General features: G+C 27.7%; 1 protein-coding gene across 1 annotated transcript in view; it reads left to right on the forward strand.

Annotated features, from left to right (window-relative positions):
* arr (low-density lipoprotein receptor-related protein 6) overlaps nt 1-20558 on the forward strand; it is a 110611-nt gene that overhangs the window by 34944 nt on the left and 55109 nt on the right. Inside the window, exons 18-24 of the mRNA XM_087160171.1 lie at nt 217-1574; nt 12950-13349; nt 15962-16114; nt 17062-17321; nt 17428-17559; nt 19177-19377; nt 20356-20551. Coding sequence (XP_087016297.1) covers nt 217-1574; nt 12950-13349; nt 15962-16114; nt 17062-17321; nt 17428-17559; nt 19177-19377; nt 20356-20551 — 2700 coding nt within the window. The remainder of the gene's footprint in view (nt 1-216; nt 1575-12949; nt 13350-15961; nt 16115-17061; nt 17322-17427; nt 17560-19176; nt 19378-20355; nt 20552-20558) is intronic.

The raw sequence follows: 20558 nt of genomic DNA on the forward strand, positions 1-20558 counted from the left end.
TGTCTAAATTATTGGCAGTTGTATTTATGGAATATCTATTGTTTTTTCTTAAATTTCAAGTGAAAATAAATAGTTCTTCTAAATGGTTTTGTTGCAAACTTAAATAGCAAAGGAAAAAAGTTGGAGTTACAATATCACATTGTAATAACTCTATATTATATAAAAGAATAGTTACTTTTCATAACTAAACTTATTTTTACAACTTTTTAATTACAGAAAAGTACTTGTCTCTGATCCTGTATTGCATCCTGTTTCTTTGACGATTCTTGGAAAACACATGTTTTGGATTGATAATGATCAACAAATCATTGAAATGGCTGATAAAGATAGTGGTGGTGACAGACAAAGAGTACAAAGACGCATACCAAATTTAGTTAACTTATTAGGTGTTAATTATATTGACCCTGACCGCTATTCTAATCATGCTTGTTTCACTAAGAATGGGGGCTGTTCTCATATATGTCTTATTACAGAGAATAATAAAAAACGTTGCTCTTGCCCAGTGGATTTAGTTTTATCAACAGATGGTACTTCTTGCATTGATATACCCATTTGCCCTCCTGATAAGTTCCGTTGCCTTACTGGAGTGACTTGCATACCAAAGAAATGGCTCTGTGATGGCAGATCTGACTGCAGTGATAGGTCAGATGAGAATAACTGTGAAGTTTGCAAACCAGGGCAATTTAGATGTCATAACGGTGACTGTGTTGAAGGAATACTAAAATGTGACGGTGTTCCACATTGTAAAGATTACTCTGATGAAGAGTGCTGCCAAAAGAATGAGTTCCTGTGTCCCACTTCAAGAGAATGTTTGAGTGTCACTCAAGTTTGTGATTCTAAAAGAGATTGTATAGATGGCTATGATGAAAGCCACTCCACCTGCGACACTTTGCCTAAACCCCGCACAGCAGAGTCAAACTCTCGATTTATATGGAGTGTGTCGGCATTTGTTACTATATTTATATTAATAATTTTCCTAGCTTTTGCTGCCAAACGATGGAAAATTTGTCTAAAGAAAGAAAATGTAATTGATGCAGAATTGAGGAATGAGATGCTACCTTCGGCAATGTGCAATGGAACACTCAGCTCTATGAATGTGAGCAATCAGCGAGGAGGTGTGGCTGTTTCTTCATTTCATAGCTCTAGTTACTCCATGTCTGGTCTGGGACCTTCAAGAGCTTTGAGTCGTAGCAGTGTTTATGACCGTAACCATGTAACAGGAGCTTCATCGAGCTCTTCAAACAGGACTTATCGCACTGAATTAATTAATCCCCCTCCCAGTCCTGTTACTGTTTGTGATCGTGGTTTCTGCTATACTGGACCACCTTATAGATATTATCATCAAAACAATCGTTCATACATTAACCATCCTCCACCACCCACTCCTTGTAGTACGGATGTTTGCGATGAAAGTGAAGCTTATGCTTCGTCCTTTTATGGTTCAGGAATGGAGCTTTCTTATGATTCTGATCCTTTTATACCACCACCACCTACTCCTGGAAGTCCGTATCTATCAGATGAAAATCACGAAAATCTTGAGCTTATGGCTCCACCGCCATCTCCTGTGCCTACATCTTGAAGCTATCTGGCTACTTAAGTTAAACTTTTCAATGTCCTGTATTTTATTTGTACATTTGCAATAATATATTAGAATTGTAGAATTCGAATTTGCCAAAAACTCTTTAGTTCTTGTTGATTTCAGCACTTGTTATATCTATAAACAAATTTTATAGCATAATTATTATTTCCTACATGAAAAAAAATAAAACCTTTATCTGATGTGAAGTTACATTTTCATAAAGAATTAAATTATTTCTGTGTTTAGAGAGTGAACATCAGATAATAGATTAAAATAATTATTTTAAAAAGATATATTAAAATAATTATCTTATTGCTGTGCAAAATTTAGAATGTTTGTAAAACTTGTTGCTGTTGTATATAGTTATCTTTGTATTTTGTAAATATGTATATATGTAAGGTATATTTTTAATAACATAGATATATTCATATAATGTTTAGTCTTCCCCAGTTTGTTCTGAAAAATAAATTTTATGGTAGCTTTACGTATAGTTGTAAATTATGTAATTTAATATCGATTCTATGATAACATTTCTTCATCAACAAAATTTTCGAAAAGCTTTTCTGCTAATATTTTTGCTAATGATAAGGAGCTATAATTTGTGATAATTATACTACAAATTAATGTACAAATTATTTGTATTTATATCATTCAGAGCTCTGAAATAGTAAATGTTTTTTAGTTGCTCTTTTGTGCAGCTATATATTTTAGATACACGTTTTTGTGCTATTATATTAAAACACTTATTTTACAATCATAATATTTTATCCGGTTATACTTTTTACATAAGTATTGGATTCAAAAACTTTTGGTTATCCCTGAATTCAGTCAATTCATAATTCTATTCTCTAATTTAGAATGCTATGTACATTTTGCATAGTGGATGTTTATGAGATATATTTTTTAAAAAAAACTCAGATATAACAGAATGGTTCTGTTCATTTCTGCTCTATTTTTTACAGAGTATGAAGCTTTCTAAAAATAGGGAGTGTACTATGAATCACGCTGTAGTTTTTTTTCTTCTTTCTTTTCATTAAAATATACAAACTTTTCTACCGAAAGATATACAAACTATTGTAGCGTTTATTTTTCTAGGTTTCATAATAGTTTACCCATTTATATTGGGATATTTGATTAACTTTATTTTATAGTTCTTAAAATGCATAATTCTTACTTTTTATGAACTGTAGCAATTGTAAAACAATACTTAAAGACAATAAGTTATTCTCAAAAAAAATTCTCTTAACAGAAATCCTTTAACACTATTTCAAAATAATATATTATTCTTATGAAGAAAAAGAAAACAATAAACTCTTATTAATATTTTACTCAAGTATAAGTTGAAGTATGCTTGTTTTTATTTACTGTATGATCTATTTTTAAAAAAAATGAAAATATGTACTTTTATTTAATATAAATTTTTTAAATTTTATCTTAGGACTTTTTAAACTTTTTTATCATTATATTTTAGTCCAACTAAAATTTCTTTTATCTGAGAAAAATTTTCTCAAATTATTCTTCAAGGTTTTGTCTAAATTATTTTATTTTGATGTAATTTTTTCGATATAATTTTTTAAGCTTTCTCTCCCCACTTTATAGATATTAAGTAAAAAGTTATTTTTGTGTTAGATTTCCTGGGGAAAAAATATGCCTTTATGTAATACATGGTTTATTGGAGATATTTTAAGTATATATTTATCATATTTACTACAGTGTAGTTACAAAATATTTTCTTATTAAACCATAGTATACATAACAAGCTCTATGTTTAAAATTCTTGATAATTGAAGTTTTAAATGAGGAGAAAAGTAAAATGCTTTTATTGATTGCAATTTTGTAAAACAAAGAAACTGATTAAAAATAATTTTGAGATGAAAATAAACATTTTGATGAGCTAAGTTAAGAGTTATTAAAGTTGTAATGTAATTATAAAAGACAGTCCATTTTTGAAATTATAACTCATGAAATTTTTGAATGTTTAAAATTATTCTCGTTATAGCTATTGTTTGAAAAAATGACAATCATTTTTCTAACTTAAGGAGTGCTAATTTTGATCTGTGGTTTTAAAATAATATTCTTTTAAGTATTTGTTAATATGTTATTAGCAGTAATTATTTCCAAAAATTTTTAATTCATTTTCTAATGATTCTATTAGGTTAAATTTGCTTTATTATGTGAACTTGTGTCACTGTGCAAGTGATGTTGCTTGTTTTTTTTTTTTTTTTTATCTATTCATATTTGCACATACTGTTTCAATTAGAGTGTGTTTTGCTAAAATTAAAAATTTTTTATTCAATGCAATGATATTTCCAATTTAAGTTATAAGGTGAAGTAAAAGAAATAATTGTTCAGACCCTGTGATTTTTTTTAAATTATTACAATATTGTAGTTTTGATATTTTTTTTTTAATATTTGTGTTTGTTTTTATATAACTGATATGTGTTGAATTTTCAAAATTTTGAAGGAAGTAATTCTGAAATTTAGAATTTTGCACGAGTTTCTTAAAATGTATTTAGTATGAGCATTTAATTGTCATTGATCTCTTGTGATGGGAAGGGTACTTTACTCCAGTAGTGTTCTGGAAGTTGATTTTAATTTCATTACAACTAATATTTATGACTGCAATTTTTAAAAAATGCTTTTATAAAAATATTAACAGGAATTTATTAATGATTTGCTTTATATATTATTTTATTATAATGTAGATAAACCTTAGACGGTCATATTAATTTTTACATTTTAGTGTTTTTTTATAATTGTTTTTTCTTAGTTTCCCTTTAAATTCAGTGCTTGTTTCTGTGAGTCACTTTTAAAATTGTCTGTAAATAGAAAGTACTTGTCGAATTTTTAAAGGTGTGCAATTAATGGGATTTTTTTTTAACAAGATAAAAATGTAATTCAAGTTAAGGGTGTTCAGAAATATGATGTTTCTTAAATATACCATTTGTTATATTAAAGTTAGCTAGCAAAGAATAATTTAAAGATAATTATAAATAATACTTTGTTCCATACATAGTTAAATTTATATATTTGACTTTGAATTATTTACAGTTTTAGTTATTAGTAACTATACAGTCATATGTCCTATTCATCTCAGGTAATGTAATAGAATAGTGTTACTAAAGTTGATTTTCTCTTTTACAATTCCCATCCTAAAACTAGTAAGTTCCTTTGATATAAAGTGCCATGTGTATAGTAGTATGTATGGAAGTTTTTTTTTTCTAGGTGGATTTTAAATGATTTTTATTTTAAATCATGTTGTTTTTATTCAACTCTACAATGCACTGTGTTGCATCTTTTATTTACTTAAAATTATTTTTGATAATAAAGTTAACCTTTTTTATTTATCTCTACTATTTAAAATAATTATGTCATTCAATTTTTTTCTTCTATTTTTTAAGCTTAAAATTCAAGTTTAATTGTACATTCATTATCAGTTGCATAAAACTAATGCTATGTTCAATTTTTATCTATTTTATTTTTAGAGCCTGAATTTTGATTAAATAGTTAAATAATGCTATTAAAAAAAACATAGTAAATATCATACCATCTATAGGATATATGCTTGTTCATATCATATCTGGGCATTATTTATCATTAATGCTCATTTAATTTTTATTGTTTATGAAAAAAATCAATATCTTTGTAGCTATAATGGAAACATAGCTACAAAGGATTCCATTAGAAGTTAAAAATGAAAAGGCGTAAAAGAATATTGTGTGCTTTGTAGGGTTAAATAAATTTTATATTGTGTTCATTTATTTCATATCACTCATACATTTTAAATCATCAGGAAATTAGAATTTGCATTTATTTTTTAGTTCCTATTTAACAATACATAAGTATGATAACTTGAAGGATTGTACTTATTCTATATATTTGTCATTTGAAGGTTCAAGTTAAAATTCAATGATTCAAAATATTATAAAGCAGCTATAGTGATTGGAATGTGTCTTAAATGCTACAAAAAGTAGTTTGTAAATAATGTCATTGGAGCACAAGACAGTATTTCTATTTTTTAAAATTTGTTGTATTGATGTGCCTTATTAGTGCTACTAAATTCTTTATTTGATTTTGTATTTATGAGTTGTTATTGTATTCAGGATGGAATTTACAACTGATAAAACTTCTTTGCAAAGGACAGTGGCATGTCAATGACTGTTACTTACAATTGGCAAATCAGCTTTAAATTATTTGTGCTGAACAATGTCTGCTTTTCTATTCACTTACTTATACCAAATATGTCTAAAGATCCATCTCTGTGTTAAGTAAATTAGATTACCGTTCTTTTATGGTATATATTTTTTATTTTTGAATAATTCAAATATGTATGACTTTTCTTTAACTTCCTTTTGCAACTCCAATAAAATATAGCTCCTACTGTTTTAGTGCTTTGCAAAATTCATGCTTTTGCTTTTTTAATAAAACAAATGTAAAATAGATGAAAAATATGTATACATTAAAAGTTTTAGTAATGATATTTTTTGGTTGTTATTATTATTTATTTATTGTTTCAACTTAACTTCAAAATCATACAGATATTATTAATTCTTTACTTCTTTTTTTTTAATTTACACAAAAACGATAAAAAAATTTCAATGTAATCAGGGTTAGCATTTAGTTTGGAAGAAACGTATTTCTTCCAAAACATTAGAAGAGACTAGAAAAAAGCAAAAGAAGCTGGTCAAAGTAGAAGAAACTAAAAGTAACCAATACAAATGTTTAGAAGTATTATAACAGTTTAAGCTTAAAAAAATTAATATAGTACCAGAATATTATAAGTTTTTCACTCCTACTTTTAAAAAAATATTTATATATTTTCATACAAAACTTTTAAAAATATATGTATCATACAATTTAGATATTCATACTTAATTGTAATTGATTTGCGACTCTATATTCAATATTTTGCGTTTTTAGTAGTGTATATGTTTAGTAAGTAATTTGTTAATTTAGTCGTAGTAATAAAATTTGATTATGTCATTTTGACAGTTCTTTATATAATTATAAAATTAGATTTTACTATACTAATTTACAAAAAAATTTAAAATTTCTGTTATTTTTATTTCTTAAGAAAGTCATTACAATTATTTTTTCAAAATGTTGTTTTGAAGTTTCCACTTATTTAATAATGAAATATTAAATAGCTTGAAAATTAATAGTTTTATTTTAACTAGATCACAATTATAAAATGTTTAAGAAACTGTTTTAATATTTGATATTTCTTTTTTAAAAAGTTTCTTCTACTTGGGTTGCAAAAAACCTATTTCTCTTGAAATTTGCCATGCCTGAGTGTAATGAGCCTCGTGTGTCGTTGGATGTGAAAAGTGACGAGGCGAATTTACATTCAAGATTGTAGATTAGAAAAAAGCATGTTTTACTTACATGTTCAAATATTTGGAGGTTTCCCCCCTCTCTTTGTAATATTTGCTCCCATTGTTCACTGATGGATATTTGCATATTTTTATTATTGTGAAAATATGCAGATAACATAACCAATTCAACATATTTATTTAATTATAATATTTTAATGAACATTAACATTTGTTTATATTGATCATAATAAAAATACAAGTTATACCATCTATTTTTTATTCTTAATTTATTTGCTTTTAGTTGATTAATTAGTAGATTTTCTGCTTTGAAAATATTTGCATTAGATGTTTAGTATATAAACTTTTAAGTTATATTTCGATGTATATTTTTTTGGAGTGTAGTATGTCAAAAGGAATATTATTATTTAAAAAAATAATGATTTGGAATTTGACTAATAGTTAATTATTAATCGAAATGCATTTTAAAATTGAAACTAGCTTTTATGATTATTGTGCTGATTCCAATCATTTATGTATTTGTAAATATTACCATCAACAATTGGAATTAGCTTTTAATCTGGATTTTGTTGCTGTTAAATTTTTATCTCAGTTTTAATAAAATTTTGTTTAAATTTTGACTGTGACTTTTTATATGTTTAAGCCTCTCAATTATTCAGACATAAAATTCTTCCGACTTTCTTAAATTAAAAAGAATTCTTAATATTTCTACATTACCTCTCTTATATCCCTTTGTATAAGACGACCCCCTGTTTTTGATTATGAGATAGCAAATTTTTTGTATGTCAGATGGATAAGTAAACCACTGAAAAATCTAAATATAAAAATTTCCAAAATTGAAAGAATATTAATTAGTCAAAAAAATTTCCCATTCAATCCCATTGCAGAGTGAGATCCATATAAGGACACTGCTAACCATATTTATTCCTACACTGGAATCTTTAAATTTGTATGTTTATGATTTATCTTAAAGGATATTTTTGTATTTAAAAAGTCCGCCCGATCTGTGTAGGGGGCAGGGAACAGTCCTTGCATCAGAAAGGTTCTGGGTTCGAATCCCGGGCAGGGGCCCTACCATGAGCTACCGGGAATGGAATGAAGATACCCGGCTGGAAGGTGAAACTAGGAAAGTTTGGTTCCCTGAACGTTCAATACCGCACCATGAACACTCCCTTGGAATCAGACATTCCATGATAACTCTCTCTCTCTCTAAAATTTATTAGACTGGAGGAAAGAGAGCTCTAACCCATGATCCGTCAACCACTGAGGGTATTTTGCATCAGCACTGTGGTCGGTGTGAGCCGGGAGCAGAATTCGTATCTACCAGTCATTGCTGAGATTCGAACCTTGGTGACCTCAGTGAGAGGGGAGTGCTCTATTCCCTGAGCCACCACGGCTCGCACTTAATTGTTCACATATTTAAAGTTAAATTCTCGAACTATTAAGATTGCATCTTAGTACATGACAGTTTTTAAAGCGCTCCTTTTTGACTTCCCTCGCTGTATATATACTGAATAATCTTTTGTAAGAAATGAAATAAAAAAATTATTTCATGGATCGCAAACAAATGTTTAAGCGAGGAGAAAAGCAACGAAGTTATCAAAATTTCTCAAACCATATCCAAAGTCAATAATCGTAAATGTGAAATTAAAATAATCAAAACCAGTTTATTTGTTTGAAGAAATTAAATGGCAACATAGGTAATTGTTTGGGTCATTTCGAGTTTAATTTAATTTATTTGACTATAGTCAAGTTAACTATAAATTTTTTTTAATGGCACCTATGCTATGATAATTCTCAATACTGATTCGCTTGATGTAGGTAATAAGTGCTTGTTTTCCGTTCTCACTTGAATATTAAATTAAAACTCTAAATACATAGATTCTAATATTGACCATTCATGTGAGAATAATACTAAAAACATATAAATAGCGGCAATAACTGATATTTTGCATCAGATATGTTTAACTAAAATCTTATACACTTTAATATATATATATATATATATATTTTATGTCCAGTGCCCACCTTTTAAAAGGACCCACTTGGGCATCTGAGGGCAGATTTGCTGGCCACTCTTTCAGGGGTACCGTGTTAGGTGAGCCAACGCTGTTTCCACAGTAAGGACAGATAGTACAGAGAAGGAAAGAACATTCATGCCTTGCCCGGTATTCGAACTCAGAACCTTTCTAATGCAAGGACAGTTCCCTAACCCTTACACAGGCCGGTCGGCACTTTAAAATATATTTGATAGTTTATTTTATAAGTCAGCGTTTTAATAAGTTATAATTAATTGCAAAACTAGTCCTTTTTTTTAAATTTTTTCCGACACGATTAGCTGAAAAGGTTTTAAATAGTAATATTTTCATTACGGCTTCATAAGGAAAATTAGAGAGCAGATTTAAATAAGGGAGCAAATTCATATTACTTCAAGAGAGCGCAAATGGGCTAGTTACGCCACTGTTTTTAAAAGAAAACATCGTGAAAATTTTAAAATGAATAATATTAAGAAACGGGAGCAGTGATGTCTCAGAGGATAGATCGTTTTCTTTCTAATGACGTGGCTCGGGTTCGATCCCACTGATGGTTAGTCGATATGAATTCCGTGAATTCCGCATCCGGTTTGCACAGACCCCAGTGCTGACGTAAAATATCCTCAGTGGTAGACGGATCATGGGTTAGAGTCCCCTTACCGTCAGGTTAAACGTGGGAGAGTTTCATGGTTTACTTGTCATGTAACGCAAATGCTGGTTAGCTCCATCAAAAAGTCTTCCACGAAGGCAAATTTCTCCCAATGCTTGGTTCAGGAGTTCCTTTTTCTTCTGGATTGGGTTCAAAATCACTAGACTACTGAGTCGATTATTAGTAGTCGTAGACCCAAAAAATTGTGTCTGCTGTTCAACGACGGTTATAAAATAAAAAATATTAAAAAAGTTTAAAAGGAGGAGAGGGAAGGGGCGAGGATGGAGACATAGAAACGATCTTCTCCCTAGATGGCGCATTCGAGCGTTGCGAAAGTTAAGATAAAATTAAGCTGTAAATTACTGTTTAAAGAATAGTTTGCTGCACAGAAATAGATAGCCAAAGACTTCAAACCAAACAATAGTAATAAGATCCGCGAAATTGAAAGTCAATGTTTTTTGTTGTTGTTTTTGTTTGTTATATGTTTTTAATTACTAATTAAATATAAATTTTTAAATTATGTACATTTGAATTTTTATTTTACAGATGTTTTTCTTAAATTTCATATTATTGTCTCTATTTTTAATCTATTGCAGTGGTATGTAATTTTTTCGCACGTTTTAATTGAAATCTCTTTAATTTTATATATCGCTATCAGAGCTCTAATACTTTAACTGAACAGACTTAAATTATTTTAAAAATCATCAATTTTACTCATTTCCGTTTCACCAGGGAACAGGTTTTGAATAATTTACTAATTAAACTAATTAGTATATTGCATCAGGCGTACTTGCTTCTTTATATTAAACATCTTGCTGCATTATAAGAGAAAATAAAGATTAATGCAAGCGAAAGTTGCAAAATTTACTGGAAAGGGTAACTTAAAAGGAGAGATTCATTTACCTTGATGAAAGAGAGAAATTGGCACAATGTTATTTCTCTTAAGTAACGAAATTCATTCGTGACCTTAAAATATTGCTTTAATTATTACTAGTCTCGGATGAGTAACAATGGGACATTTTATTTATTTGGTACATTTATTTACATATTAAAATGATTTCACTATAACAAAGCAAACCAATGTTTCACAGAATTTTTTTTTGCTTGAATATTTTTTAAGGATCACTGAGTTAAGATTGAAACATTGTTTACATCTACTAAATTTTTCTCATTTTAAATTTTATCATTTGAAAAATTTTCATTTCAATTTTTTATCAGTGTTGCCTGTGCATGTATTAGTGTATGCTTGTCATTTGTATGAGTAAAAGTATCTGCATTCAAATATTTATATATATCACCATAATATTAATTTTTGGTGCCTCTAAAGGATTAATTTTAGCTTATGAAATAAAACTAAATTGGCAAGAGAGGTTAAGTGGGGTAATTTCTTAAGTTAGTGCATAGTTACATAAAACATATAAATTTTGTTTTTAAAACTAGACTGGAGTAAATATATCCTGATTATATTTAAAGGTAAACATTATTTATTTAAAGATGTAGTGTCGTTTGGTATCAAAATTATGTTAAATAATTGTGTCAAATCCATATTACTGATGTTCTTGCCCCAGCAGATCTATTTATATCCACTTCCTTGCAAAACAGTTTATATTTAAATTGCAAAGAAATTATGCATGCTATTATCAATTTTTGTTTTAATAATTAGTCATGGTTTCTTAATTTAAAAATTTAGTGTGTGAAAAAAATGCCATTATTCGCATTAGTTTGCAATGATTTTACACATTTGTTATTGAAAAATAAATTTTTTTAAAATTAATATATACATATTTTGTTCTAGGGATTTTAATAACGTAAAAAATAATCTGATCATTAAATGAAAATGTTTTGATGCCTCTAATATTATAGCAGTAATATTTTTATTTTAATATTAATTTTTTTCATAATTCAGTAAATTTTGAAGAGTTGATTTTTACACTTTTTTTTTTATAAAAATTGTACTTTAATGTATTTTAATTGCAATATTTTACAATATGCATGCAAATTTGCCTTATTAATGTTATCTCAGTACTAATTGAGTCATTTTTCGATTATTAGTCATATTTTTTATTCATTATCTATCATCAATTTTATTTATGTTTAGAATATAAGATTAAAAAAGAATGTACTGTAATTGCAATTCAGGATTCTAAACATATCAGTAAATTATATTTTTAATAATTAATTTAATTCTGAAATATATCATTATGCTTTTACTAAAGTTAACAGAGGTTAAAAAAAATTCTATAATGCAATACTTAGCTAAGCCTAATTATAAGCCTAAATCATCTGAGCTCTAGAGGAAAATTACTTACAGTCAGGGTTGAAAAAAAACATGATTTTGTTTTCTTAAAAAACCTAGCTTTTTGATTTAAACTAAGTTTCTTTGCTTCAGACTGTTTGTTTTTTGGGATTTTTAGAATAAAATGTTGAATAATATTTTCAGCTTTCTCTTTGAGCGTTCCTGCTTGCTCTTTGATCCAAATAAATGTGCCCTTTTTGTAAAAATAAGCCACCATCCCTTAAAAACACTGCCTTTTTTATTCATGTGTCATTTTGAAGAAAAGTAATGCTGTTAATGTTTAAATATCAATTTACAGTGGTAAAATTATCTGTGTTTATAGACTTGCTTGAAAATATTTCAAATATTTGAAAATATTTAAAAAATGCATAAAATCATAATACAATGCAAATTAGTTTCACTGATAACAGCAAAAACCAAAAAGTACTGTATATAACTTGAACAAGCACTTTATTTCCCATTTTTACTTTTGATTGTGACCAGCGTAGTATTTCTTAAAAACGAATTTTAAAGAAAAGTTTCTCTTACTTTCATGAAGAATTAATACATTTTAAGCAAATAAATAGGTATGAATAACTATGTATCAATTTAATTTCCCTTTCAAAAATTACTTTTAGTATGTATAAATGATAAATTATGCATTTTCTCTCATCCTATTTTCTTTACTTATAAATGTTTTTTTTTTTATTTAGACCCAATACTTTAAATTTCATTCAAAAAAAAAAAAACATTAAGAATAAAAAAAAAAGTTATGATGACTTATTTAAGAATATTTAAAAAAAATTAACACGATGAAGACTTTCATGTTCTCTCAGCCGTGGACTTATAATCCCAATAGTGGACTTACATACTCAATAGTGGACTTATATACCCAATATATCAGAATCCTATAATCAAAAATAGGGGGTTGACGCTGGGATATATATTTGATAAGATCAATAAAAAGTAATCTATTGGAAATTTTGTGTATATGAAAATATTTATTATATTACAAAATCCTACATAGTTTTCATTTTGCAAATTTCTTGAAATAATTTTGAAAATTCAATATTTTTTCAGGTTTGTACACTCAATTAATCTTTTCTAATAGAAAAGATATCAGATTACTTGATTATGATGCCAGAAGAAAAAATTCCTCACGCATACTCATTAAAGATTTAGCTAATGTTAACTTTATTGATTTTTACTTTGAAAATCGAACTATCTTCTGGGCTGATGCTGGGTTAGAAGAAATTCGAAGTAGGCAAATCAATGATACTAAATCAAATAGAAGCATAGTGCCTATAGGAGCAATTTCTCCGGATGGTTTAGCAGTTGATTGGTTAGGCAAGAAATTATATTGGACTGATTCAAAACGAAATAGAATTGAACTTTGTAATCTAGATGGAAGCTTTAGGAAAGTTTTATTTTGGAGAGATTTTGATGAACTTAGAGCTATTATTGTTGTTCCGATGGATGGGTAAATAGATTTATGATTTTTGTTTAAATACATATAAATTTTTACAATTTTTTTTTATTTTACAAATTTGTGTATCTTATTATTTTAACTTTTATTTTGAAATTGAATTCTGTAAAGCATGTTTATAATTTTTTTTAATGCAATAGATTTTTACAAAAATTAATTTACGACTTACAAATATGTATTTTTTTTTTAGCTTCATATTCTTATTTTACAGTTTTTAATTGTTTATTTTGACTATAATATCTGCATAGCCCTACAAACATTACCAGGATTTTCTTTGATCTTAATTTCACAATTCAATTAATAAATTCATAACGTTAATCAAGATTATTTTATCATGTTTAATTTCATGAAAAATCTTAATTATATATAATTTTGTCTAAATTTTAAAATTTTGCTTTTGATAGCAGTTATTTAAAAATTTTTGTATCCAAATATAAATCGATATTAACACCTTGGTTGTTGATCTTTTGCCTGGTTCGTGAAGCTACTCTAGTGACTGTCACAGGTTGCTCTGAGATTGATAACAAATGTTTTAGGTCACAGTTTTTTTACAATTAATTTTCAGTAGGAAATAGTCTTGAGAAAATTCATTTTTTGTTTTTTAGTGAAAGTAGATGGGATGAAGAAAGGCTGAATATCGGGTGTAGATGCATAGACTTAGATAAAATGAAAAACTCTCTGCGAACACAAAATCTGAATTAAAAAACTTTCTGCAGGCATTTGATTAACTCTTGTAACTAGTTTTATATCCTTTCGTTACCACTTCCTTTTGGTGAAATTTGTTTGAAAAACTTGAATTTTTTAAAAAAAAATGTTTTCATTTTTATAAAAATTAAAACATCATCAAACCACAGGGATTATTTTGGCAATAAACCAAAAAAGCTGAAAAAGTAATCTAAAATAAGTTATATGCAAACACACGTAAATTTAATTGAAAGAAATGCCTGAAATTTGAGGGGAAAAAAAGTGTATGTGGAAAGCATTTATCCATAGAATGTTATACAAATTTTAATAAGGGGCCGGGATAACCTGGTCGATAGGGCGCTGGGTCCATGTCCGAGAATTCGTGGGTTCGAACCCCGCCGGCCGAGACTCCCCGTGCTATAAAGTGACTGATGCATGTTAAATCTGTCGAGTCGCAAAAGTCCTTCATGTTCCCATAACAAATCAATACCTCTTGGGGTACTGGATTGGAAATCGATCGTTCTCTGATTCAGGTCAAAATTACGATCTGTGGATGAATGAATGGGTCCGCCCTATAAACCGGTGTGACGTATGGTGTGGCAGAAGTCGAATTCTTGGCCATAGATGGCGCCACTGGAAAGCCGGAACAATTGAACCCCCTCTGCCGAAACAGGCATATGTCAACAACAACATTTTAATAAGAATTACGATGCGAGATTTTATTTATTTATATTGTGAGAATATGAATCTCAATCTTTGATTTTTAAATCACGCGAATACGAATATCGATATTTAATTTTAAATTACGGTAACACCAACATCGATGTTTGGTTTTAAAATTGCGCATATAAGAATCTCAATATTTGATTTTAATATCACGTGAACAGAAATCTTAATGTTTGAATTTAAAATTGTTTAAATACGAAAAGTGATAATGTGAAAATTCGAAACAAAATGCGCTATCTTAAAATCCATAAAGACGAATCGCAATGTGTGATTTTTAAATCAGGTGAACAAAAATCTCGATGTGGGATTTTAAATCATGTGAACACAAATCGCTATGTGTGATTTTAAATCATGTGAATGTCATTTTAAAACTCGTAGGTGTAGGAAATTGCTTAAAAATAAACCCTTTTTACTCCCTCGGGAATTAAAAAAAGATCAATTTTCTTTCAAAATAAAGGTTTTTTCCCTTTTTTAAGTACTAAAAAATTTAATCTGAAAATTTTCATGATGTTGTTCGCACGTTCCTGTGTATTATACGTATCTGAAGATGCAGAACAAATAAGTTCCACATAAATTTTTTAGAAATCATTAGGTAATCCATATTCACAATTGATTCAAATACATGATTGGAACGTATTGTATACACATTGTATTATCAAGGTAGTGTTGTTTATAATTACTGGTATGATGCTTGTGAAGTTTCATCGTAATAAGATATTAAAAATTTAAATTTTTTTCTCTGTGAATAATAAATACTTGTGCATATGTTTATGTTTTTAAGTACTTGTTCCAAGTAATTATTTTAAATCATTTTATGATTGTTCTGTTACAGACTAACATTGTTTCCATGTTTAGTTAATAAGTTCAAGGATATGTGAAATGATACTACACAAGATTCTATAAAAATTAACATTATAAAGATCTACTATAATTACTATAATTATTTTTTAATTCAAAAAAATTTAGATTCTAAATGATTAAAAAAAACAGTATAATTTCAAAGTGTAAAAGAAATAAAATTTTTTGTCTCTTTAAGAACTCTTAAAAATTGCTTGTTTTCTATGTTTTTAATAACTCATTTTAGTCTTGCATCTAATTTAATAATTCAATATATATATTTATTTCTTGAAACAATTACCGCTAAGTGTCCAGATACTTCTATTGCAGTATTTTAAAACTTTGGAAACTGATTTCAGGTGGATATTTTGGACAGACTGGGGAAAAACACCTAAAATTGAAAAGGCAAGCATGGATGGTAACCAACTTACACGTAAAATTATTGTACAAGATGAAAATTGCATTTCTATTTGTTGGCCTAATGGTTTGGCAGTTGATTATGACAAAAAAAGGTATTTCTATTAGATTTGAATGACATTTTTGAAATTAATATAATTACTATGGTAGGGATTAATTATTTTGAAGCTAATTTGTAGAAATATTAGTTAATTTTTTTTTAATATATCAAATGATTGATTAAGTAATTTCTTTCAATTTGAATACAATAATTTCTTAAGTGGAAAACCTTTTTTTTAAAGAAAAAGTAGAAATAATTATTTTATGTCTCAATAATCTTCTATTTGAACTAAGATATGAAGTTCTTTGGTATAATAAACTTCAGTTACATTAAAAGTTTACAAAATGTTAAGCTTATTTAAAAATGATAGAGTGTTTTCTTATCAGTCTGTCTTATTGCTAAATGATGGTGTCTGTAGTAAAGAGACAGATTTTTCAATTAGTCTACGACTGAGGGTTAAAAAATAGAACACCTGTCTTCCATGTTCAAATCCTGGCAATAGTTTGTTCATTTAAAATTGTTTAAGACTTGCACAAACCACAGTGATGACATAAAATATACTTAGTGGTAGATAGAGAACAAGATAGAATGTCCTCATTGTCTGGCCAATCATGGGAATTTTCCGTTCTTTTTTTGCCATGTAATACAAATGCAGATTGATTGCATTAAAAAAGTTTTCCAAAGAGGCAAGTTTGTCATAATGATTATGCAGAATCCAGGTTTTCCCTTGTCCTCTGGATTATGTTCAAAATTACAACTCTACAGAATTGACTACCAATCGCTTCGAACCCCCCCCCCCCCCCAAAAAAAAAAAACGGCTGTTGTTCAGTGCCAGTTATAAACTGTAATGAATTTAGCTCACAAATACCAAATTTCAAGCTGTTCAATTAAAAAATGTGGATTTGTATTGAGAAGGCAAAGGATTAAATTTACATATTTCAGACTTCCAAAATTTAAATTTATGTTCAATTGTTATAGAAATCTTAATTTTTTTCATTTTAGGATTTATTGGACTGATGCAAAAATAAAAACTATTGAAAGCACAGATTTTAATGGTAAATTTCGACAACGAATTACTAAAGCAACAGTTCCTCATCCATATGCGATAAGTCTCCTTCATGATACTCTTTACTGGACTGACTGGACTACTAAAGCTATTCATTCCTGCAGTATATTAAATGGATGTGTTAAGAGAACTACATTTGGTGGATCTTTTACACCTATGGGGATTCAGATTTATCACAAAGATCGGCAACCAATTGGTAACAGTAAAGCTAATAAACTTTAAAAAAATTCTAAATTTCTTTCAGTCTAAAATCATATTTTTATAACGACTCAGCCTGAAAATTTACTTTAATATTATTACAGTTCCAACTCCTTGTGGTAAGAGTAATGGTGGATGTTCACACCTGTGTTTGCTCTCTTCTGTGTATCCATATTATTCATGTGCTTGTCCAACTGGAGTAAAGTTAAAATTGGATGGCAAATCCTGTGAAGATGGTAAGTACTCCAGAAACCTGATGTGCCTTGTATGTGTATTTTTTGAAATTTTCTGTTGACTTCGACATGTGACTTTGTTTTCATAACTTTGAGTATATGTAATATCACTCAAATATGGAAGATGGAGGCCAGTGTGGACATTTTTTAAAAATTTGGAGAAAAAACACATTTAGTATATTTTTTAACTCATGTTTTTTTAAATAATAATGTAGACGTTTACTTGCATTTTGGTCGATATCTTTAAATTTAAAGATATTTAGTTTTTCCATAATAATTAAAAAAAAAAAAAAAAGATTGCTTTTATCCACACTAGTTCTACTGTATTGACAAACTTAATAATTTATAAACTCAGAAAGGTATATCTAATACCAAAATTAAAATAATTTTAATCTAAGCCTTATTGGAGGATAAATATTGACATATTTTAATTAAAAGAATACTTTGTAATGGAGCATTTCTCTTCACTAAGATTCACTTGAATATTTGATTCATTATTATTTAATTCATGAATTATTTGATTCATTAAAAAAATGTTTTGAAATTTATTTTTCATTTTATCAAAAAATTTGCCATGTTAACTTTAAATGTGTATTGAGATGTATTCTTGTTAGTTTTAACAATCACTTACGATGAAAGTTTGGTAGCTATTTCTTCCCTTGAGATTTAAGAAACTTTTTTTGGGAAAAAAAGAATCATGATTAGAAAAACTATGTTCTTTTTTTTAAAAAAGAAATAGAGCACCATAGTCTTCATATCTATTAGCAACTTTCACTGCACCAAAATAATGCACAACATTGTTATTTTAAATTTTTTAAAAATCTTGACTGGCATAAAGTTGTTAATTTTTATTAAGTCAGCATTGCCAATAAGTCTAATTTTAATTCTCTCATACAAATTCTTTGAAAACAACACACGTGGCTTTTACTTCGTGTTTCTTGAGGCTGGTTTTAGATAGCTTATTTATGTTATATTGACAATTTTAAATTGAAATAATTTTAATAACAAATTTTAACTTGATGATGGAATGGACAACACAAGGAGTGCATGTCAGCAATATTTCCCTCACTGAAGCAAACTGCGGAAAGAGAAGATGCGACTGTTCACTGATACTCTGTTTTAGTTAAAAGTGCCGCAAAAAAATATGTATTTACTAAGCATTTTGTCCTTTTCTTTAATTCATCTATATTAAATTAAATTCTTTTTTAAATTAATCTTTTAGAATTTTATAAATTAAATTCTTGATAAAACATCCTGAAACTTTAAAAACATTTCAAAAGTGGATTGTAAGTGGGTTTCATGTTAAATTTTTTAATTAAGTTTGAAACCATTATTTGTAAAGGTATATCATTTTATAAAATCATTCACCTCTAAAAAATAAATAACACAAAATATGTTATATGTATTTGTAACCCATTCAATATGTTATATTGGTAACCAATTTTAGTTTTGAAAAAAATAATTTAATTTTTGTGCTTTTCTGTTTTATTATGTAATTAAGTTTGCTGATACATTAGTTAGATATTTAGTTTTGTCTAAACGTATATTTTGGTAGTACTAATTTCATGTTACTTGTGTGTTTTTATTTATTCATTTATATTATGTGTGTATATTTTTCAGGGCCACAGAAACTTCTTTTACTTGTTAAAAAAACAGATTTGCGAAGAATTTCTTTAGATACTCCAGATTATACAGATGTAATTCTAGAAATAGATGGTCTCAAGCATGCTATTGCTGTTGATTATGATCCTGTAGATAAGAAGATTTATTGGACTGATGGTGAAGCTAAGGTTATAAGAAGAGCTGGACTAAATGGAACTGGTAAATTTATATGATAATTATTTGTTTGAATTCTTTTGACAATAATTTTTTATAGATTGTCTACAGGTGTGAATATTGACGCAAGAAGTATTCACGCCACACTTTTATATAGCATATGCTGCTACTATTTATTAATTAATTACATTAAAAATTATTGCTTTGAAAGGTTCTTGCTCTCTATAAATTTCTGTGGTGTTGTGATATCTTAATAAAATATTTGAATATCAAAGACTGTGGAAATTGCTATGCAATAACTGCCAACAAAACTGACTAAACAAGCACTTGTCTTTGAGTAGAGTTTTCTCAGAACTGGGTTATCAAAAGTGTTTAGTTTGCTAGAGAAGTTGCATCTGAATCAATCTTTCTGTGCTCATGGATAGGTGAAATCATCATAATTGAAACAGCACAATAATTTTACTTTAAGATACAAATAGGACCTGTCATATAATTTCTAAATTACTTTACATTGACTTAAGTTATCATGTTGAGTAAATGGTGGAAAACATTGCTTAAATTGCGTATTTGCACAAAAAAAAATTTATTTTGTTAAACTGTGATGTACTATTTGTTTATTTGTATGCATGATCCTTATATATAGAGAAAATATCAAAGACATTTATTTCTTATAAATTATAATTAATTTCTGATGGTATGATAATAATTTTTATTAATTAATGTTAATTAATTTTTCTGATGATTACTTTATAACTTATTTTTTTGTTAAATCATTACTTATATTTTGTTCTGATATAAACAATTAGAATTTTAGATTTCTTTCTATTCATAAACTAATTTTTTAAAAAAAAAAGAAATGTGACTTTTGTATTTTAAAAGTTTTGTACTTATTACCATTTGCTAGTACTTAATGGTTTATCTTAACTAACCAGGTTTAAAGGTTAATTTGTAATGAATTGAGTAATAAATAAATGAAATTTATTTTTTATAATTTAAACTAATAAGTGTTTATTTTTGAATTAGGGTGTGAAGATTTGGTATCAGCTGAAATTCAAAATCCAGATGGAATCGCCATTGATTGGATTGCTCATAATATGTATTGGACTGATGCTGGTACTGACCGTATTGAGGTAGCAAGATTAAATGGCACTTCCAGAAAAATTCTTATTACAGAAAATCTGAGTGCACCCAGAGCTATCATACTAGATCCACCTGAAGGGTAAAAT

This window comes from Parasteatoda tepidariorum, chromosome 3, assembly GCF_982258835.1.
Source record: "Parasteatoda tepidariorum strain Cologne lab strain chromosome 3, Ptep-v5.0, whole genome shotgun sequence".
NCBI classification, from domain to species: domain Eukaryota; kingdom Metazoa; phylum Arthropoda; class Arachnida; order Araneae; family Theridiidae; genus Parasteatoda; species Parasteatoda tepidariorum.